Genomic DNA, 23,847 nt, shown 5'->3' with positions numbered 1-23,847 from the left:
TGCATGAAATTTGTCTTTGGGAAAAAAGGCTGCAGAGTGGACAACATGGAGCCAGACTGACTGTCAAAATCTCATCCTTGTTAAACAGACTGAAATAACCAGGTAGACTACTCTCCAGAGTTTCCATCATCTACTTTCTCCCTGCTGTAATTTAACATTGTCTCTAATCGATAGACTTTTTTCAGAATAATATGACTCATACAGATTTCCTTATTTCTTCACAGAAAATCACAATTCACCTTTGCTGTTGTAATCACTCATATTTACTGTTTATTTTGAGACAATAAGGGATAATAAAAAGTTTTATCTGGTCAGGTAGATTGTCATAACCAGTAGTCAATACAAATACTGTAAAACCACAGACACGGTTGGGCTGAGAAATGGGTAAGAAATTTCTGACAGACAGTCGCTTACTTTATTCACTTTTTGCGATTTCTGAAATAATAAATTAACACATAAAATATTCAACTGGTGACCCGTCCAGGATCTACCTCTCCTCTTGCCCAGAGCTAGGCACCAGTTGTCCCGCAACCCTGTAAGGATAAGCGCGTATAGACGATGGATGGATGGATGACTGGATCAGAAACGATTGCTTAAACAGAAACCATGACTTCATTCTGCAACAGGGGTAAAACATCGGAAAAGGACAAGAACTGTCATTTCATATAACAATTTCAGCTGAGTTAAAAAAGGGTTAAATTCACTTTGTTGTACGTAGAACATGGCGGCGTAAACAGCATAGATGGACACTGGATGCAACAGTTGAACAGCAGCTGTTTGTCCCCATGTCTAATGAAAGGAGATGTGGAATGGAAAATACTGTATCCTCCACAATTATTGGGACCTCTGGTAAAGATGTGACTTTCACTGCAGTCACAAAATCTCACATTAAATTGGAGATTATTTTGCCTCCTGCTCACTGTGTGCTATAACTTGGTTAACCTGTAAACCATTTATTACAGCTCCAGTTGTCTTAAACTTTTTGCAACCATTTCCTGGCTTATGAAAAAAAAAAAAAAAAAAATCGGCCTTACCCATCTGGCATGTTGTCTGGTCCATCCAATTTTCACATGTGGCTAAGAGAACCTGGCCAAACCTTGGTGAGTAGCTTTAACACCCCGACATTTATTTGTGAAGGTCAACAGATATCTGCTTTATTTGACTGATATGTTCTCAGAAACGGACAAAGGTGATGTATATCACACATAGCAGAAAGAAAAGAAAGTCATGGATTACTTCAATCTTCCAAAATAAATCAACTTTTAAAAAAATATGTCTAAAGGTTTGATTATGTGTATTTTATAGAAATGTTAAAGGATCGTTCCACTAGAAACGAAAAAATTATTTATATATACCATGCTTATATATTGACCATTCATAGTTTTCATATTGGGTAACTGCACTGAAATTAAATTTAGAAATCTTTTTTTTTTAAGTTTTTGTTAAGAGACAGCAAAAATATGAATATGTTTCACAAGGGGTGCCAATAAATGTGTATTGTATTTATAAATCATACCATTTGTATCATATAATATACTAATATACTTGTATATACACTACGTTTAACGGTATGTAGTATATTAGTAAATACTACTACATACTCAAGTATTTATGCATATTGTGCATTAAATCCAGATCCAAACCTCAAAGTCAATATATAAAATTCCTTCAGAATCTCTGCCAACATTGCAGCAGAAGTTCACTGTAAAGTTTCTTCCTGGGGGTCTGATGGTGCTCTATATTATCCTACATTTGAGCAAATTACTGGTCTAACCAAATCGCAGCCATGTTGCCTTGTGGGATAGTTTTATTTTCAGTGCACAGATGAGACAAAAGTCCCCTTAGACTCTGCTTCTAGCCTGATAGCACATGAGGCCATTTGATAAAACTATTACAGCAATCAATGCTCCGCGTCCCACCACAGACGACCGCTGCATCTGCCAAACGAATGTGACAGTCTGTGATAATCCAAAGCTCAAGATCACAACTCTGGATTTCAGTATTCTCTATTCCTCTAAGGTCAACTTACTGGCAGGGTCAAAGGTAGACTTCCTTATTAAAAGAAGAAGCCAAACTTGAAAACAATCAAATAGGCCTGTGTCCTGAAAACACATGCACTGATAAAACAATTATAATAAACCTAATAAACAGGCTGAGGTAGAGCTCAAACATACAGTCAGAACATACTGTAAGTGAAGGGACCACCTCTACTTATGCTGGGGATTTAACAGTTAAACAATCTGGTCTTTACCACATTTAAAGGTTGTTTAAATCTCACCTCAAGAGCCAAAAGCCACAAAACCACAAACTCTGACACGTCATACTTTCTTAAACTTAAAAATGAACCCGGTCAGTCTGAGAAACATTTTATGTGTTCCTAAATATATGAATTAAATTAAAAACATTTGTTAATGTTTGTCAAGTCTAAGAAGCCACACTTTAGCATAGTTTGTATTGGGATGATGTGCGTAGAGTTTAGTGTTTTGATGTGTCATGGCAGATGTTTCACTTTATGTTTTGAGTCTTTTTTATAATTAAGGATAAGCAAACTAAATATGGGCATCTTCAGGATTCTCATGGTAACCTGGACTAAAAATATTATAGCTTCACTCCATTTACAGAAACTTGTTGAACATGATGATTAACAAGCTTTTGTATTTGTTTTTGTTAGACAGAAAAAGAGCAGATTTTCCTGCTAAATAACATAATACTGTGATTATTACATTAAAAAGGGAAATAATAATTATTTTGATTTCAATACAATAGACTCAAGTAAAATTATAGAATAGTTGTTAAAACCATTCTCCTTGTAAATTAAAAAAAAACTCTTTGCTTATTAAGCAGTTGAGTTCTCTGCTTTGGTAGCTATCATACGTCAGCTGCTAAACAGACATAACACTCGCACTTTATAAATTGTAATTCAAAAAAGTGTTACCCTATTAACAGTTATTTGAGGTTTTTCTTTAGTTTCTACACAATGACTTTCTCATGTTATCTTCAGAAAAAAAAGGAACCACATGTGGGTGAAGGCTTCAGTTTGTTCCTAAATGCTTTGTACAGTCAGAAATGTTTTTTTCTGATATATGTAATTGAAAAAACTTTAAATCAATGAAATAATTCATTGATTCATTTGTAATTCATAAAACCTTCGTTAAGCTTCATTACGGTAACTGGTGCAGGTTAGCAATTGACTACCTGGGGACCAAAGTGTCCAACTAATTGTCAGGTGACAGCTGACCAGGCTGCACTGAGTTGGCGCTGCTTCAAGCACTCAGCATGCTGAGGTGAGTGAACCTTCATCAGCGCATCTGCACAGTGCAGTCAGAGATAATGCCGCTTTTCCATATCAGATCAAAATCGCCATCTGCAATCCTGCAGCAATTACCACATACACACTGTGCTGTATGTTCGGAAGGATGGGTGGATTTTTCGATGCCACTGAAATGCCATGCAGATATGCAATAGCATGATTTGGGTATTAGGATGAAAAGCTGATATTCTTTTTTACCACAAAGGAAGCTGGTAACAAGCAGATGCTTTTGTGGGCTAAAATTGCTTTTTTTTTTTTTCTTTTTACACTCCCGCCCATCGCCTGCCACAGCCTTGGCTGGATGACTCAAAATAATCGAGGAGAGTGGTGAATGTTTCACAGCAAGAACAAAAAATATCCCTGGAGTCTGACAGTAAAAGCGGATTAAAGGCAGTGAGGGAATAGAACTACAAATATAAGGCAAGTTTTCTGAACAATTCGCTCTCCTTTGATACATTAAATAAGCAAAATCACTGCAAGCTCACTGCATGTGAGGCAGAACACAGACAAAAAAAAAGCCAGTCACGGTCTAATTAAATATTAGCGATTCACTTACACTTTCTGCCACACTCACAGTCAGAAACAGAAGGAAAAAGGGATGTTGATAGCCTACTTCCCCTCTGAGTGGCGAACCGTCAGACTACCCTCCATCACGCAGGTTACTTCTATATCAAAGTCACGGGACTATCCAAACTGTTTCGCCTTACAAAACTCATTTTCAGGACTTTTAACCTCACAGCAAGTCCTTTATTAGGCCAGGACTAACAGATCGAAGAAGACATCGCCAGCTAATGACACCAGCTCCTAATTAAGGCTTAATTATTCTAACAGAGAGAATCTTGTCCAAACATCATCAGTCACTACCCATGCTATTATTGACTACACTCCAGCAGAATAGAGTGAAGGGTCTCGCTTTTAAAAACTTACATTATATGCATTCACATCCTCTACAGCTGCGGCGCAGACGATCCGAGCAGGGATTCTGCCTTTTTTTCCTTCCTCTCCAGCAGCCAGGTATGTGAAAGTGTAGCCGCTTCACACCACGCAGAGGTTTGGACTGTGTAATCTTCTGCGCAGTGCACACACCCTCACTGGTGAGTCTTACTAGTTCTGATTCAATTATGTGGGGAGTGGAAACGGCAGCAGCTGGCTAGGTTATATGCCATCTTTAAATAGCAGTTTGCTCCCAACTCCAGGGCTCAGGCAAAAGAAAAAAAAATAAATAAATAACTGAACACCAAGCCAGATGAAAACACGCATTAAGTTCACACTTGAAGACCTCCATGTGTTCCCTGATGTAAATCCCTCTCAGAAGTAACGCAAAACTAATTTAACAACAGTCAAAGTTACCTGAGAAAGGTGAGCAAAAGGTCTCCTACAGGCGGGACAGCGCTCAGCATCAAGTCAGAGCTGCATGAATACATCCAGCAGCAGTTTCCTCACCTGGCTTCAAAATGGATGGACAAGGCCGTCTGTTCCCAATCCGTGCTGGGCGAGCGTCACCACCGAGCCTGCCCCAGAAAAGCGCCGCTCACCACAGGGACTAGTGGCCCACTTTTACAAGGAGCCCAAAACGCTTCTCGCCTTTGCTAAACTTTTCCTCCACAGTGTCCCTCCAACCGGCGTGTTGCAGGGTGGCGAAGCAGAAACGCATCTCAACCGGGCCCGGGTTTATGTGAGATTGCCGCAATACTTAAGTACCACCGAGTTGTGGCATTTACTCGAGAAAATGTGTGACACAGTCAAACTTTTTCAATTTAAAACAGAAATGAAACAACAGACTCTCCTGCTGCTTAAGATGCGCCGAGCAATCAGCTGTAGATGGCAATGGGTCAGTTTTCAAATAATCGGCTTTGATCCTTGATAAGTGGGTCAAATACTAACAAATTTTTATTTTTCTATTGATTAATTGCAGTAAACTAAGAATTTGAACCACTTTTCATCTACAAACACATTGCTGCCCCTGAGATTATAAAAACACACTAAGGTCAGGTTAGGTCAAGGGTCAGGAAGCTTTACAATACAAACAACCACTTTTTCGTTGCCTCTGGCTAATTTACCTACAGGCGCAAAACGATTCAAGTGTAATTAGTACATACCAACGATTACTTTCTTTTATGGTTAATTTTATCTCGATTTATAGGTTTTAGAACACAACAAATTAACTTTTTCTTAAACGGGTCTTTCCATAAAAGAAGAGAAAAGATATAGTACGTGGTTTGCTGTCGAATAGCAAATATTTTTCATCATGCCATTGATGTGATTCAAATTTTGAACATTTTGCAGATATTACATTAAAAAACATGCAAAAAAACCCAAACTGAGTCTTTTTCTCACTCATGCATTTTCAAACCCTGCTCCTTTCAGTGCCATTTTTGTGCAAAGTTAATCAGAGCCACAGTGGACGGCCTGAAGAGCCTCACATGGGACAGGAGCAGAAATGGAAATCATTTTGTAATTATTTCATTTTCAGTTGAATTTAAAAGTACGTTTTTTGAATGATGCTGGAGCGTTTTCCCCCTTTGCATTATAGTCCTTTGGGGAAAACTATATCAGAAATGTCAAAACTCAAAAAACCTGCAATCAGTATTTGCTGAGGAAGAGTCTGATCAGTGCCTCTCTACTGCTAAAATAATCAAGCGTATTGATTATTGTAGTTGTATTAACGTTATTTATGCTATTTATTCTTGTTTTGGTGTTAATGTGTATATCAACTTCAAAATAACAATAAATGCCACAGATAAGTTGCAAATAAATCACATTTTTTTCCTCCATTCTTACTTTCCAGTTTGTGCTTCCAGGATTCGCTGTGACTTGGCCATTAAAACCATTATTAGGTAGGGGCATCTTCTGCAGCCGGACTGCATCCAACAGGCTGAACATAACACGTGTGCCCATTGCTGAGCAAATTGTGCAATAAAACCCAACTATTTATGTGCGTACTGTACTTTGCAGTCCGTTCCCGTTCCCTGCCCAGTGACAGCTCTCTGAAGAAAGAGAGCAGGAGTGGGGGTGGACTGGAGACATTTAGCTGAGAGCTTCTGGAGGAATCTCCAGCACCGATCAGCCTCATCTGCGGCCTGACAGAATCAATCAAACCCAGCTGACAGCTTAACCATCGTGGTTGGCTCTTAATGGCCCATTAAAGAGAGGACTTTCAATGGGAAGTGGGAAGAGCTGCATCACAAGGCAGCTTTTTATTTTTCTTGGGAGAGCAAATTAAGTTGGAGAGCTATTAGGCTTTAGGTGGAGGAAAGAGGAGGAAATGCATGCTGCTGCTGCTGCTGCTGCTGCTGCTGCTGCTGCACAGGAGACCTGGATCACAGAGGTCTCACATGTCACCGAACTACTTGTTTCACCCAGAAATGGACGCACAGGAAACGCAGAAGTGCCAATAGTGACACGGTTGCTTTGCTTTCTCGGAGGAATTTATCGCTTGTGAATTGGTTGATGTGATTCTAATAATTTACAGTGAAATTCTGAGCAATTTCTATTAACACCCTTGATAAAGGTATGCAATTCTGGTCCATCATCGACGAGCTTTTTGACAGGATGCAACCCTTTAAGAACACTTCAATATCAGTAAGAGAAGCGTAATTTAGATACAGAAACAAATGCATTTTTTTTTCTTTAAAAAAATCTTTACCCCAGAAATCTATGTCCTTTGTGGCCCTTTTTCAATCTCCATATAGAGCCATTCCCATCTCCGGAGCCACGCAGCAAATTACCTGAGATACGGACTCGGTGTAACGCGTGAAAGGCATCAGATCCAGCGGCAGTGACTCCCGGAGCCGTGTGTGTGTGAGAGAGAGAGTGTGTGTGTGTGTGTGTGGATGATCTGTGATCCTGCGCCGGTGGACTGAAGATGCAGCTCAGAGGTAAAACAGGCAGGTGTTGTGTCGAGTTGTGTTCCCTCGTCATAATGAGTTTCCCCAATTAGCGGCGCTTCTACACAGCGTTTTACGGGCGCGGTTTAACTCTGTGGTTCGTTCAGGAACAGCTCGTACACTGGGCAATCTTTACCAACAATTAAATAAATAAATTCAGTAATCAAATGTCACCAAAGTCTTATGAAACACTTCATGACAAATAGATATTATGAGTGACAGTTTGAAGGTACTTCATATGTAAGATGGCATTATTGTCGTAAACTTAGTATTTCTTTACTTTTGCTATATTCTCAGTAGAATCTATTTGAGTGAATGTAGTCTATGTCTCTTGTCTTTACATTTTCCAGGCACTGGAAAAGGTCATTGTGTGACACTGTTTAGGTTCTTTTGACGCTCTGACTTCAAAAGATTCACTCCTCAAACTGAATTACTGAAATGAATAAACCTTTTCAACAAAATGCTAATTTAATTAGATTTACATGTAGTGCTCATTTGCAATCTGTCTTTGTGTTAACTGGAGATGTTGCTGTCCATAGTACTGTATGGTTAATTTCAAGACACTATTAAAAAAAATAAAATAAACATGAGACAGCGTTCGTTTGTTGTCCAATTTTAGACCATAAAAAACATTAAAATGACAAAAAATATTTAACAGTATAACTTAAAGTGCTCACGAACACTGTGGTGAAATATTGTAGTTATAGAAGTTGAACAGTGTCGTTACTTTCCTATGAATAGCTTAGTGAACGAGGTGTACTTGAATGCACCATTGTCTCCGTGGCCGTAAAACGCTGCGTAGAGGCGCACACAGGCAGCGTAGGGCTGGTAGAAAAGCACAGCTCGAAGCTGAAACTGGACTCGACTGAACACTGCGGTGAAGTGAGCCAGTACGAAGAATACATCAACTTCCGGTAAAATACACTAAAACAAAAGCGGGCGTTTGCTCAAAAACATGAACCCAACTTGTTTAACGCATTCTCTTATTCACAAACGCCGCCTTTTAAACCAGCGTCTGCACGACGCATGTCAATCCAACCAACAACCAGAGCTCGGAAACGGAGCGCTCTTTCCCCGCACTGCTCACATGCTAGGCCTGTGCGTTTTAAAAATGATGAGTGCCACAAACAAAGTCCCTGAGGCTGCGTTTATCGACACACACCCGCCAACATCCTGCAGATCACACACACGCATCCCTTTGTTGCGCATCAGTGACAATGAAAGCCAGAAAGCACCGGTATTCTCTGGCACCCAGGATCTGCAAGCATCGCATTGCAGACGCGAACCCTACTCTTGCTGCCTATCGGCCAACTTGGAGCATCGCAACTTGTGGGAGGTCATTGTCTGCGGAGGAAAACCAAACTCACCCGGCATGTTTGCTCCTCCAGGGTTCATTCATCCCCCTCCAGGTTCCCCTCTCTCCTCCTCTCTGAAAATAGTTACAGCCGATTTAAAAATAGCACTTCGGTCATTTGCCTCACACTTTCTCCCCCCACCCCTTCCCGTTCCCCCGTCTCTTCTTCCAACACCCGGTCCAAACATTTCAGGCTCTTCCCGGAAACCATCCCTGCTCGGGCATCTCGGTACTGGTAGTTTTCCGTGGAACCTGCAGCTGATCGGGCCGCAGTGCAAACGCGACCCCCACTTTGTGCTGGGAGGACTTCAGTACCCACCAGGCATTGCAATGCATTGATCCGGGGGGAGGCCGGGGTTGGGGGAGCATACCGTTATACCCAGCTCATCGCGTGGGGAGAAAGAATGTTTACTAGCTCCTCTCCTGTTTTCCACAATGAACTCCGTTATTTGACTGCTTCTGCTTTTGAAACCATCCTTCAAAACTCCTCAGTCTCAGATGCGCAGATAACGAATGCACATTTCCACAAATTAGAACATACTTGAAAAAGTTAATTTGCGTCTGTGATTTCGGAAAGTACAACTCGTATATAAACCCGCCACGTAAACGCACAAAGTGATCGATGTTATGACCTGCAGGCTCGTAGGGCAGACAGGATACTTAATTACGGTCCTGCACATCGCCATTGACAATCTGCAAGAAGGATAAGCAACAAAAGGCGTATCCAAGCATTTTACTGTAAAATTGAGTGGAAGGAAAAAGTGTGGAGTTAAGATTAACCTGTTTGAATTTAATTTCTTAAATTGATGTACTTTTTATGATAGTCACGGATAGTTATTTATCGATATGTAATCATATAACAAGTTATTGACAAGTTTATTGTTTTTATAAGATGAACCTAGATAGATAGATAGATAGATAGATAGATAGATAGATAGATAGATAGATAGATAGATAGATAGATAGATAGATAGATATTTCAAACATGAGTCAAAGAAAAACTTCATCTACAAAAAGAAGAAAACCCACAATCACAAATAATATGTTGTGCATTTTATATGATGTCTCTCCTGAGGAATCTCAAGGCCAATCCAAAAGCTTTGACTCAATGTTGGCGTTTAAGCATTTTTTGCAGTTTAATCCATTACTAAAAAAAATGTCAGTCTTGTTCTTTTTTTGTTTGTTTTCTTGACAAACCTGGTATGTGAAAATACTTAAATAAAGTCATCATATTTCACAGGACAATAATGTCTAAAAATTGTGACAACAAAAGACAAAAACACACAATCAAACAAAAATAATCATATCTTTAATATGAATCCATTTATTTTAACAAAATCCTATTTATTTTAAGGGGATTGCGTCCAACCCAGTGAATTTGTTAGAAACTATTCTGTTTTAACATGGTCTTTTCCTCCCCAGTAAATCTGTTTAGCTCAACTGGCTTTTTATTCACTTTTCAGTGTAAGGTTATGTTTCTGCAATAAAAGATTCATCTACAATCAGCCTTTTTAGATTTTTTTATTGTATGTATTCAACATTCCTGCGTTTTAGGTTCTCAAACATTGCATAATAAAGATCTTCCCTTGATCTGTTGTTATTGATGAAGTCATGGTGAGCTTTTCTTGTTTCCATTTGTTTGCATCATCCTCACACTCTTTCTTCTCCTGACATTTCTCTTGCAGTCAGACTGAGGCTGTTCTCTAACCACCTGCAGAACATTCTTACTCTTCACTGCACTTAGCAGGAGCTTATCTCGTCTCTCCGTTATCTTGATTACTGTTTAGTGGAGTTTCAGATAACCTGAATTATACAAGACAGCTTGCAAAACTCTTTTTACAGCCTTTGCTTGTTTTTGGCAATGCAACAGGGAAGATGCTGACTACTGTTAGTCTTCCAGGAAATCTTTAAGGGATGACTACTCTGCATCTGCGTTGTAAGTCAGAACTAGTTGAGATTAAAAAGTTTGAGATTGTGACACACCTGCTGCCTCAATAAATGTTAACTTACAATGCAAAAATATGAATTTGCCTAGAGCAATACAGACAGGGGTTGTAAATATTAATGTAAGCTGTCATGTGTTAACCAAGAGTTAATCTAAGTTATTCCTTCAACCTTTTGTTAGCTAACCACAGCTGTAAATCAGTCCAACAGCATTTTGTTCATAATATTTGTTCAATCTGAGACTATGGTAGCCAAACGCCCTCTACTGGTCAACCACCGTATTGGCATAGTTCTTTTTCCAACTCGATGGATTTATCCGAGTCACTTTTTCTGTTGATTATCTTTAAAGCAGTTTATGTCTATAAAAACAGAGACAGGTTGAAAAATTGCATCTGTGTGGATCTGCACAAAGGACGTATTCATGACTATTTGAAGCCAAGAAAACCTCCAGCACAAGGAAGCATTTGAACCCACAGGGAAAAACCTAAACTAATAAAATCCATTTCTCCTTTGTGACCGTTGTGAATGCTTGACATTAAGCATTGAACAGTAGAAGAATTTAATGCCTTTTGGTTTAGTAGTTTATTTCCATGCAGTGTTTGAGGGTTAGGATAAGTTGCAGGTTAGTTCATAAGTCGCCTGTAGATGTAGATTACTTTTAATTTTGTTTTCTGTAATCTTTTGAAAAGGTCTTCATCAATTTTTATTTGTGTTTTGGTTGCACATTTTCTGTATTTTCACTTATTTTTGGTCCATTTCCTGATTGTTTTCAAGAAAATGTAGCTTTTTTTGTTACGTCATTTAAATCTGACCTTATGAGTCATTAAACTAAACCAGAGGATGAAACAACTCAAAGAACCCAATCTTAAATCAGATACCAATCCATTACCATTGGTGTCTCAAATATGCAGTTTGTTTATAGCTATGTTTTAAATCCAGGAATAATTATTTGAACTAAGTTGAAGTTGAAAATACCACTTTAACATCAATAAGGCGGATAGTTTTATTACTGTTTCTTTAAGAAGTGACTTTCAGATGCAGATATTGTTTATATTTCGTGAAGCATTTATGTTTGTTTGTACTATTGTACAGTATTGTACGCCATAAATTGAATCCAATGTAATAGGGTGCTAATGTCTTTTTTCATGAGGCCAGGTCAAAGGTGACCGAGGTGCTGAGGCATGACCTCAAACAGGTCGTTCCTATTTAAAAACCCTCGAACGTTGCTGAATTAAAACGATGTTGCAAAGAGTGGGCCAGAGTTCCTGCACAGTGACGCAAAAGATGATGGCAGCTGTTGTTGCCATGGGTGGAGCAACTGCTTAATAGGTTTGTTATCAAAATCCATTAGATTAAATCTCACCCCAGTTTCTGTTTACCACGAGCGTTGTGGGTTTCCAGACTGATCATTACCCGAACTGTCACAATCTGGGTGCAAATTCTCGTAGAATAGAAATCCATGAACCTGGTGGATAAACCTGATATTTTGAACGCTTATCTTATTCCAATGATAAAGAGCAATTTCAGTGCAGAACTGGCAGTAAATATCGAAACGATACCAAGCTGGAAATGGGTAGATGAGGTTACTGACAATGCAGTAGTAATAACTGCCTACTTGTGTTAATGTACAATTTCATTTCCTTCCTTAATTGTGACTTTTCTGTTTTAATGAGTAAAGCAGAAAAAGTCGTGTTTTATCACAGCGTTGCTAGTTTGTTTGGTTTCCCAGTCCTGAGTGCTTTTGTCCATTTCTGTGCAGCAATTCCTGCTCTGAGTTTTGCTCAGATTTCCCACTTCCACACTACTAATGTGTTGGCAGTGGGGATGGTGGTAGGAGTCCGTCCCACAGTCGGTGGGTTGCCGGACCGCTCTACCTACGTCTGTAGAGTATGAATGTCTACAAGCCATTTACCATCCAGCTTATCCAGGCAGTCACTGTCACCAAACCAATGTAAATGCAAACTCCTGGTTTTCTCTCAGTTTCTGGTCAAATTCTCCTGTCTGCTCTTATCTACCAAAATCCTTCCCAAACCTCTTGAGTTTCCATCATTGCTTTTGGGAATAATCTTCTTCTTCGGCTGTTCCTGCAGCTTATTGCTTTTAAAGCAAGAACTATAAAATAGCATACATCTTTCGAGTGTACTGATACACTGTGACCTAAAGAAAGTGAGCATGTTAAAAGGATAATACAGGTATATTAATTCCTGTGTTAGTGTACAGGAATTGTGTTTCATAATCAGTTTCATAATCTATCAAAATTCGGTCTCAAGGAGAATATTTTATTCTTCCCTTCACTAATATTTGTCACAAATTTAAAGACAAAATTTGACTTCTCTATATTTTAAAATAGTTAATTGGCAGCAATTTAGGGACAATTATTTGTGGATAAGAGTTGTAATTCAGAGTTCAGCACAATCAATATTTAAAGTTACGAGTAATTTTATGAGAACGGACTAGAATGGACTATTTTAGTGTTCTAAATTTCTAAATTAGCAAAACAAGATCATTCACTGTGGATGAACTTTTATATGTACTGACAGGTATTTAGACAGGCTGCTTTCTACCACACCACATCGAGGTCTTCAGAAAAAGTCTGGACCTCTATCTATGCAGGTTAAGATTTTACTACGATGAAATTTAACAGGCCCAGAAGGAGTATTTGTGATCTGAAGAAAGTAATTTTTGTGATGGATTTGATACAAAAGCTGAAATGAAATTCACAACATGAAATTCACAACATTCACAACAACATCTCTGCTGTGTTGCAGATCATCAGAAACATTTATGGTGCAGTGCCTTCTTGTAAGTGTGAAAAACTCAAAAGGTTGTTTGGCCTGAGTGACTTCAGTTTTATTTTGGATGTTGAGTTTATGTTAATTTAGTTGCAGGTGTCTTAAAGAAAACATTTTTACAGCGCTAGTCTACATGACTGTATTTATACGTATTATATAACAACCCCGCCACTGATTCTAATCTTAAACATGACGTTGCTGTAAAACAATTGATAGAATATGTAGAAATTCATGTAATCTGCAATATCTGAATTAGGATCCTATGCAATGTTTATCTAGAAACCTTTATCAGCTGACTCTCTGAACTCTGGTATCTCAAAGTAAAACAGATAAGAGAAACATAAATCGATGAACAAAAATTTCCCTTGTTCCGCCACAGGGACAAGATCTCAGAGTAACAATCTGATGTTAATACTGAAACATAATGTGCGGCAGTTTAGGACCATTCTGTCATTAACTATTAACTATCTGTTATTAACTTAAGCGTTGTACAATCTCATCCATTCAACATTAACTATTAAGTTGTTTCAGCAAGAAAACTACAAATCAAGTCACTTATTTGAAACAATAGACAAACATGGCTGTCACAGTATTTTAATTGTTAATTGGTGCAGTGATAAGGACTTTAACACATGCTTTCACACTCTAAAACCCTTTGCACAAGACCTTAATGATGACAGTAACCTTTTTATTCCACCAGTGATGCTCCTGCGACTATGCTTGATTATTTCTGCTATGTTTTCTAAGACCAGCATATTTTGCAAAGTGTGCAATCAGAGCTTCCGGACTAACAAAAGGAATTGTTCCTTTCAGATTGGTTATTGAAAGAATCCAAACAGATCAGCTTTATTTCCTTAGATTAATACAAGATTTGACCCATGTTTTTCCACCTGGAAGTAGAAATCTAAACCTCAGGTCTTTTCCAATGTCCAACAAGTTTCCTTCCAGGATTGCCTTGTATTTACTTCCTATCAACTCTGACCAGCTTTCTGGTCCCTGCCAAAGAAACTCATTCCCACTGCATGATGGTGCCACTACCATGTTGTGTTATGAGGATGGTGTTCAGGGTGATGTACGGTAATAATTTCGATGCCAGAGCATTTTGTGCCACGTGTGTCTTCCGTACAACATATAGCAAACTTTAAAAAAGGTCATATTATGACTTTATTTCAAAAACACTTTCTTCCTTTGTGGGGGTGCAACGTTCCTACAACTTTATCCTTGACCTATGACAAATGTTTTAGAAATAGCAAAAATTAATGGGCATCAATACTTTAACAAGACTCTTCAACTTTAATGATAGTTAAAGTTACCCTAACCCTACCTCTAACCCTAACTCTAATATTAAAACACACTTCAACAAATACTCTGACAAGGTGATGTTGTCATGTTCTGTGTTTTCTGTGTGTTAATTTCGAGTTTTCGGTGTCTCTGTGTCTCCGTGTTGTCCTGTTCTCCCCTCAATTACTCCCAGGTGTTTCTCGTTCCCTAATTACCCCGTGTGTATTTAGTGTCACCTGTGTCTCTGCGTCTCGGTCGGGTCCTCGTCTAATGTGCATTCAGTCCTTCGTGTTGTCCAGTCGTTTTACGGTTGCTACCGGCGTCGAGCCCTGGCTTCCGCTCGGCCGTGCTGCCCGTTGCTTGGACTGTGTTTTCGTTATTAAAATCATTTATTCATCTTACCTGGGTCTACAGCGTCTGCCTCACCACCTCTCACCACCAATTCATGACAGATGTAAATGTTTTGTTTTTTTGTAGGCAGATACATTTGTGCTTTCAAATAATTCAAAATATTCCTAAAAACGTTTTAAAGGAGTTCATATACAAGGCAAATCTTTTGATGCAAACAGGAGGCTATTTTAAGAGAGGGAACACACTGTTACCCTTTATGATCAATGCCTGCTGGATGTCACTTCAATAAAAGCCTTTTGAGAACATGTGAACACAGCGCACTAAAAGCATTCAGGAAATGTTTACTAGTCACTTTGGTCTGTTTCTCTTGTGATGAGGCCTTTGCAAACTACAGTATTCACTCGACTCTCGAAACTGCTTTACTCCTCTCAATGTAAATAAATCTGAAAATGCACATTCAATATGAACATGGTTTGTGTGTGCATGTACAAGCAATGTTTTTGTTAGCTTTAGGTGCTTGGATGACATGGCAGACAAGTTCAACAAGAACATGAAGTCTTTTCTTTTTTGGTGATTTGCAAATGTGGAGAGAAAATTATTAATGTGGTGGGGAAATCGTTTTACCCTTCAGCCTGCCTGCTCTAGCAGTCCCTCACTTTTAAAGTTATTTTTTTTTATCTTACTTTGCAAATCAAACATTGACAGCTGCATGATATAACTCTTAGCCATGTCTGGCATTATATACTGGAGCATTGATGTATTTACATAGGGACAGGTTGTCCTGTGTTTTTATGCAAGGATAAACATTGGGACTTTTTCATAAATAAATCATCAAATGGAAACTGTATTTTCACTTTTATGTAGGTTGATGAAATTTGTTTCATGCTCTGAAACATGAGAGTGACAAAACAACACTCAAACAGAAACAGACTTCATCTGAATGAGGACGAAAAGTGTTTTCCAAATACACTCCATTACAATTCCTAGCTAAAAAGAAGCAACCGTGTCAATATCCATGTAACCCAAATAGTCCAGTTATAGCTTCATGTGAACACCATTTCAGAAACATCGAAAAATTCTGCATTGACTGATGTGATTGTCTTTTCTTATTTAAAGCATTGGTGTTATGAAAGACCCCAGGCAGTGTGAGCAGAAGCAGCTGAAGCATTAGACAGCTCCCACCTGTTCCTGTAACTTTAAATGGCTCTTCTGTGTCTCTGCTGTGCCAGCACCATGGACAGAGTTTGGCTCCTGAGACGAAACACGGTGCTCGTGTTTCGTCACTTTGGATAATAATTTATTTTTTATGATATACATATCATCTTCAACCTCATAACATACTTTACAACACAATCGCTTCTTCTGATTGTGTTATCAATATGGCTGGCTCTTGGCAGCTGAGAAAAAAAGAAAGAAAAGGAATCCACAACAAACAGCGTGAACCTACCAGTTACCAGAGAAAGACTTCCCTCAACGCCGCCGTCTCAGGATGACGAACCAGTGATGCAGAGCATTGTCATGGCCGCTTCAAGCACTGCAAAGCACAGTCTGCGTGCGAACACTCTAATTGTTTTCTGATTTGAAAGCAGCCAGCCTGTGGCTTTGTTCAGGCCTGTCAGGGAAGCATGGCTGCAGGGGGTCTCTACAAAGAAGAGCGCAAGTATGTAAAGAATGACCTGAAATGCAGTCAAGCAAAGGCAACCTACTTCTTAAAAATAGATGCACTTTAACAGTCAGCTGCCGTTGTTTGTCTTTGCGGCCTGATCAGTCAGAAAAAAAAAGAAGAAAAAAAACGTCTCAGTTCATGACGGCTGGTTTTGTTTTGAGCCGACCTCCGTCGGCCTCGCTTGCACATTCAGGTGCACTCGCACTGTGTGCAGTGGCAAGCAATCAAAGAAAAACGCAGGGTGACAGGGTATTTTTGTGCTTCCCTGACTTATAAATCGCAGCATTCTTCCCACAGATCCCTGTGATAACACGGCCCTTGCCGCCTCTGAATAGCAGGTAAACTGATTACTGATGTGAAGCGGTAAATTCCTGAGCCATTCACCCATGCTAGGTCTCCTTTTGAACGCAGAAAAGTGTTTGCTTGACACACAATTGAATCACACATGTTCCTCTAATAGGATTTTGTGTTCCTTTGAATTTCTCCTCTCACGAGTTACTTTATTTACTTTGGCATAGAAAGCAAAATTGTAGTTTTTTTTTGTGTCTAACCTTGTTTTTATTGATCTTTTAATGATGCTTTACAGATATAAGTTTAATTTACCAAAACAAACAAGAATCAATTCCCTTAAGCAATCAGTCATATGATAAAGGCTAATTCATAACTGACATTATATTCAATCAATCAGTTTATTCATCCGATTTAACAAATTTCATGTATATAATCTTGAAATTATATAAAATAAATTGGTTATATTGCAGTAAAAACAAACAAAAAAAAACATGCATGTCCCATATTTCCATGCTTGTATTTGCACTTGCATTCTCTTTCTTAGGGCCTGTGACTCAGTCGCTTCAGCTCCTATAGACTCCTCATCCAGAGTTAAAAATAACCCGGTTGCATCTCCACCTCTCCTGATCCTCCACTTCTGTTTCCAACGCGTACCTGTAGACCTCGGGCATGTACTTTCAGCTTTCGATTTGCAGGAACAAACAGAATAACACGTGGCCTTCCCGGATCGAACACACCCCTTAGCGACCTCTCTGCTGGAGGAGTGGAATTTGTTCAGGTGCTCGCCTTCTGCTCCTTCTTTCTCTCTTTCTTGCTGCTTCTGCAGCTTCCCCGTTCATCACACGTTCTCCCTTGTAACTTGGGACGACTGCTGTCCGCCTGTGCGCCCTGTGTCTCCTTCCCACTTTGAGTTATTGGCTGCCGTTCTGAAAGAGAGGAGAGGTCAGAGAGTCAAACAGTGATCAGTCCAGGAAAAAAGCAAAAGATGTCACTTCTTTGCTTTTTTTATCGATAGTTTCTCAATCTCACCTCAAGATGTGGAGCATGTCAAGCTGAGGCTTCTTCACAGATTGGATCTCATTACTGCAAACAAGGAAACAGAAATGTCAGCCAAACACAAACTGCAATTCTCCCGTCTCCACAGGTCATCCAGCCAAAACGGCATCATGTTTGCGGTTTAAAATATCAACGTATCACAATTCATCTACAATGGAAACAGTGCCTAGCAAAGTCTATCACACACATTGAACTTTTTGCATGTTGTGTGGCCAAGCTGGCATCACTTAAGCAGATACAAGAAGCAGTCAAGAAGTCCCTATTGACTCTGAAGGAGCTGCAGAAATCCACGGCTCAGGTGGAAGAATCTGTTGCCTGGACAACAACTCGCTCCAGATTCCATAAATCCAGAGACCAGATTAAACTTTTAACTTTAAACAATATTATGCTTGTGGAACGGAAACTTGTACTGCACCTCGCTCTGATCGCTATCACTATGATGAAAGTGAGGCAGCATCATTATATACAGATTCTTGTCTTCAGCCAAGACAGGGAAGCCGGTCAGAGCCGATTTGATGATTGATGGAGGTAAATAAAAAGGAAGCTTGGAAGAAAACCTGGAAAAGGCTTGAAACTCAGCCAGGGGATTCGCTTTGCAGCAAGAAAATTATATCTTCATTTTCAGCAACTCGTGGTTGCCTGCCACCTTTTTCATAAACATGTGGCATCATTTTCTGCCTTGTGCCTGTCTATCATGTAAGATCCCAATAAAGCACATTGAAGTTTGTGGCTGCAACATGAAAAAAAAAAAATCGGTAAATGTTTAAATGATGGAAAAACCTTTGCAAGGCCCTGCATGACTCTGCTCGCTGTCTCCTTGGTTTCAAGGTGCGTACAGTACACTACAGTCATTTCTGGGGAATGTGACTAAAGGTTTCAGAGCCTCCCACACACATGCTTCCTCAGGGCAAATCAAAATCAATCTTTTGCAGACTTTGCATCTGCACCCAGTCCTTCAGGCCTGAGCGGGACTGTTCTGATGCTCACACCTGTAGACATGTAGAACGTGTGAGGCACTTTTGGCTAAATATAGAACAACCTTCTGTTTGCACCCTACCACTCCCTGTCCTCCTTTCTGCTGACTACGTGTGCAGTCTGTTTCCTTCTGGCTGATGAATGCTTGGAGACCCGACTCACCGGAAATGGCAGAAATCGGTGCAGGTCTTGTCGTTGAGCCGGGCACAGGTGCAGCGCCTGGCGGACCTTTTGCGTCGCAGCAAGCCTCCGCCTAGGCCATAAACCGTTGTCTTACTGCGGATTGAAAGACAACCTCAGTCACATAAACATTCTGCAGACTTTGTTCGCTGTTACTTTGCAGCTGCCTTGTTTAATGGTACGACAATAATGATAGGAGGGTCAGTCAGAGGTTTCCAGGCTCAGAGTTGGAAGCACTAGACTGTTTTGGTATTTAATCCAAGTAGTTCAGGCATTGTTGTGAGTCTTTGGAAGTCTAGATTTAAAAAAACAACAACTGCTGTATCTATTGAATGTGTCCTCTGTAGCCCACCTGGGTGTGTTGACCCAGATGATGTCCAGGTGACAGAAGTAGTGGCACTCAGTGTCCAGCAGCTCACTGCAGGAGCAGCGCTTGGTCCTCACCCGGTGAGTCCGCACACTGTCGACGGCGTCTGGTTCTGCCTGTTTCACAACCGGCAAACCCAAACCTGAAGATTTCAGACGAAACCAGAGGGGCTGAGCAAACACAACTAAAAGATAATTCACATTTCACTATAAGGTAGTTTTACTACATTTTAATTTGAGTTATTTTACCATCAGAGTTTAATGGATGAGGCAATTGGAATCTTTTTAAAAAAATTATTTTTCACAAAATAACTTAAATTAAAGCTCTTTTCTTTCTTACCCTAAATATTGCAGTGAACCACTTTATGAAGAAGAATATTAACATTTCTGCTACTGTTCAATTTTAAAAATGCATTGGGAACTGAAAAAAATGTCAACAAAAATTAGATTAAAAACTACGAACTTCATAAAAAGTATAAATGAGTAGAATCTGAACATGTCAACATTTAAAATCAAAAACATGCTAAGGTGTTATTTTGGGTTTAAAAGTTATTTAACAGTCATATTTTGAGACGACATTTCTCATGTTCTGATCTATAACGATTTTACTGTTGAAGGTGTGGTGGAGAGAGGATGAGTTTGCAAAAATGAAAAAAAAAAGCTGCATCATGATATCGCAATGTCTTGGGAGTGCTTTAAAGTTTGATTGTTGCTTTTTAGCAGTTTTGTTAGTATACCAAAACTACATGTTTTGATTTATTTATTTATTTTTCAATTAAGCTTGCTCTAAAAAAAATGTGGCTTGGGAAAAATGGTTTATGGAAAATCAAAAGAGCCGCTGCAAATGAACATCAACACATCTACACTGTTAGCAGGACTAAGATGGATATAATTTCATGTAAAATTTATATCAGAACTGCGTTAAAATATTTTCTAAATGAAACCATTTTTGAATGTAAAATGTAAGAAGAAGAAGAAAACGTACCATCTTGAACCGAGGCCCAAAGAGTGACCAGAAGGAGAAGGCTGCTGTGAGTAGGCATGGCTGATGCGCTGTGGATGAGCCTCTGCAGAGAGAAACTACTGTTGCTGCTGCTGATCTGCTTGTTTTCCTGCTGCTGTCTGAACTTTATACCTCTCCTCCTCTGTGATGTGACGACACAAGCTCCCCGCCCCCTGCTCCTATGGCGGCCACATTCGACCCCTGGGCATTTGATCCTGCAGCACATTCCAGGAATGTCTGCAGCTTTGAAGCCTCTGAGTGGCACAGATAAATATCAGCTGTCCAGTGACGTTTACGACTGTAGGTGGATTGAGGAATTATCTTGGCAGGGGAATAATGGGGAAATTAGCATGAGATTACTGTACAGTGATGATATGATCTGAAAACCATGTGGAGGCACCGTGGCCGATGGAAGCACACGGAGGAAGAGATTAGAGGAAAGAAGCAGGATGTTCTGTAACAGAAAAACATCAAATGAGGTTGTTTTTTTTCTGAAGACAAGATTCTGAAGAAATCATTTCTAATGAGCTTCATATTGCGCAAACATTTAGATAACCATCCAGTACAATTATATATATATAATTTTAAATTGAAAAGCTTAAAAACAATTAAAATATATGTGGTTGTTTCAGGTGCAATTTACACATATTTATCTTATTAAAGTTTGTTCATTATATATTGCTGCTGCAGTTATTATATTTTATTTAAGCACTTTTTTAGACATAATTGAAATAAATGTTATTTTTGTCAACAACATCAACTTGACATGGCTTACTGGGGAATATTACACAAGCTACCGCAATAATAAACCTAACAAATGTTTAACTATTTTCTAAATCATTACCTTTGATAAAAAATGATTTTGTGATGATTTAACATCTAAATAAAATGCTTCATAAAGGTTTTGTCACTCGTCCAGCTTCTTCTGTTTTTGTCTTTTTGTCTGTTTCAGATTATCAGACTTTTTTTTTTTAATCAAAGATAATGTCAAGAAATATGAATGTGTGTTTCCAAATTAGGATTTCACTGATTAAACAACAACAAAATCCCTTTCCAAATCAACTGCAGCCTGTGTGAAAAGATAGTTAATCAAGTATTAGTGATGACAGGCAATGAGTCTTACATAACTGTGCAGAAAATTTCCCTCACTCTAGAAAAAATTGTTTTAGTTTGGAAACAGTGAGAGTTGGGGAGGCCACACCAAAACCCTTGCTTTGATTTTTTTATTTACTGGTGGGTTTTTTTTTTAATGGAGCGTACAATTCATGCTTCAATCAACGAAGGGAAATCATATAAGCCTTGGAACGGTAACTTGGCTCCATATCAACGAAACACTACAACCATGTTTGGGTTTAGCAAAAAGTTTTCTGAAGTTTGTGAAAGTTTTTAACCAGATGTGACAGAATGCACACTCCAGACATGTCCACTGTTTGTAGTGCATTTGTATACATATATATATATATATATATATATATATAATTTCCTTTATTAATTGTTCATTAACCCAGAGTATTTTTGATTGGTTGGAAATGTCCTGATTGTTCCTTGTTTATTTGTGAATAAAAGCTCTGATTGTGATTTGTTTGAGTTTCAATTCCCTTTTTGAATATTTATTAAAGTCTCCCATAAAGTCGCTTTATGTTGTCAGGTTGTACAGGTCTGCTAGCAGGAAGAAGTGGATGTGGTAAGGGAATTTGAATTCAGTTTTACAACAAATGTAGTAACTCAACAAAGATGGGTTCAGTTTCCATTAATAAATCAAATCATTAAAAAGTTACTTACAAAGATCTTCCACTGATTCAAGAAAAAACTTTTGGATGATTTGAAACGTAACAACAAAAGTAAAACAAGAAGAAATCTGTAAGCAGCGTTGCATAAAGATCCCTTCAGGAATCTTAAACCCGGATGAGATCTAATGATGCAACTTTAGGCATGTCAGTAATCCTGACTAAATTTTTATTTCTACCTTTTCCTCTTCATTAAAATAAGATTTTTTTTTTATTTGAAGAAATTGACAACAACAAAGCATTTTCTTTTTTTATCGTTAATGTCAGCGTTTTCATGATTGCGTTATTGCCTATAATGTAAAATAAACATTTTTTTTACCTTTTCCCAGGAAATAATTGAGATGATGCGACTTATTCTTAAAGACGTCATTGATCAATTTGCTTACTGCAATAAAAAGATGAATGTGTCTAAAATGGAAATATTATGACTTCATGGGCAACAATTTCCTCATCAATTTGAAACAGAAAAATGAAGACGAGGTAATTTCTGGTATTTAGGAAAGTCCGAATCTCAATATAACAGGTGACTTAACTACATTTACCTAAACTAGTCCTTCCATCCACAGTGGATAGTGACATATAAGATGACTAATCCAAGCAGGGATCAGGGATCCTGGTCATTTCCCACCCACATGACCTGCTGAGACAGTTCAGCCATGGCACATTCACACTGATAGGCAAATGCCAGCCCTCACACACGGAAACACAGGGAATAAATGTACAGATGTGACATGCAGATACAGTACATGCTCTTTTCCCAAAAGATTAGCGCACTGGTTTTTCTGAGGAGAATGGGTGAAGAGTTGAACTTGTAACCCGAAGCAGAGTGAATTTCTTTTCTGTGAGGAAGACAGAAAATGTTCAATTAAACCTTTTAGCAAAGCTAATGAGAGACGTAGTCGTATTAGTAGCTCAGGAGAGAAACAGTTCAGAGGAGAACCACAAGTACAATCTGTAGAAATGATGTAGTTAATGGCACCGGTAGCTCTTCCAATGGCAATGTCCAGGAAAGAGACGACGCCAAACAGAAAAACAAGGCCAAACGTATCAGTCATAGAAGAGGAGAATGCTAGCAGCATTTTACACGTCGAAACACAGAAACACTTCAGAGGAAAAAGCTGCAAATACAAAGTGACCAGTGAAGCTGTTAGTTACCATGGAAGAATCTGAGCACACACTGACGGAGAGACATGGCTGACCAAAGAATGAGAGTTATTCATACTGTGTCAGATGCTGCTATTTGATCTGTCACTTAAAATGGAAGATATTACTTTATCAAAATTCTGTAACTAAGTGGAAACAATTTAGTTTTGTTATATATTTTGCACTGCATATTAAATGACAATTAATCCCCCCCGTCCCCTCCCCTCCCATAATCCTTATTCTTGTTTATCAAATATTAAAATGTTTGTTTGGTATTTTTAAATGAATTATAAAAAGGATTAAAAATAACCATTTATAGCTGCATTGGTAGCTGGTAACAAATACTCAAGCGTTGGTTGGTTGGTTGGTTGGTTGGTTGGATGGATGGATGGATGGATGGATGGATGGATGGATGGATGGATGGATGGATGGATGGATGGATGGATGGATGGATGGCAATA

General features: G+C 38.9%; 2 protein-coding genes across 5 annotated transcripts in view; both read right to left on the bottom strand.

The window, feature by feature from the left end:
• Nucleotides 1-8,824, bottom strand: part of LOC102218775 (phosphatase and actin regulator 4B-like) — a 37,274-nt gene extending 28,450 nt beyond the window's left edge. Inside the window, exon 1 of one of the 4 annotated variants that reach the window (XM_023331047.1) lies at nucleotides 8,565-8,824. The gene's annotated coding sequence lies outside the window, so the exon portion shown is untranslated. Of the gene's footprint in view, nucleotides 1-4,237; nucleotides 4,379-4,660; nucleotides 4,761-7,038; nucleotides 7,232-8,564 lie in introns of those variants that run through there. The other 3 variants (XM_023331048.1, XM_023331050.1, XM_014468580.2) reach the window with 3 other exon arrangements.
• An 8,304-nt stretch (nucleotides 8,825-17,128) lies between these two features.
• LOC106699603 (endothelin-2-like) lies at nucleotides 17,129-21,572 on the bottom strand. The gene is made up of 5 exons (XM_014468546.2): nucleotides 20,439-21,572; nucleotides 19,440-19,596; nucleotides 19,070-19,183; nucleotides 17,906-17,959; nucleotides 17,129-17,802 (listed from the first exon to the last, which is right to left on the bottom strand). Exons 1-5 carry the CDS (start codon nucleotides 20,680-20,682, stop codon nucleotides 17,715-17,717), a joined length of 657 nt encoding a protein of 218 aa, XP_014324032.2. The 5' UTR covers nucleotides 20,683-21,572; the 3' UTR covers nucleotides 17,129-17,714.
• Between the last annotated feature and the right edge of the window lie 2,275 nt (nucleotides 21,573-23,847).

The sequence above is a fragment of the Xiphophorus maculatus genome, chromosome 3 (assembly GCF_002775205.1).
Source record: "Xiphophorus maculatus strain JP 163 A chromosome 3, X_maculatus-5.0-male, whole genome shotgun sequence".
NCBI classification, from domain to species: Eukaryota; Metazoa; Chordata; class Actinopteri; order Cyprinodontiformes; family Poeciliidae; genus Xiphophorus; species Xiphophorus maculatus.
The sequence above is the reverse complement of the archived record's forward strand: the minus strand, read 5'-3'. Positions and strand labels throughout refer to the sequence as shown.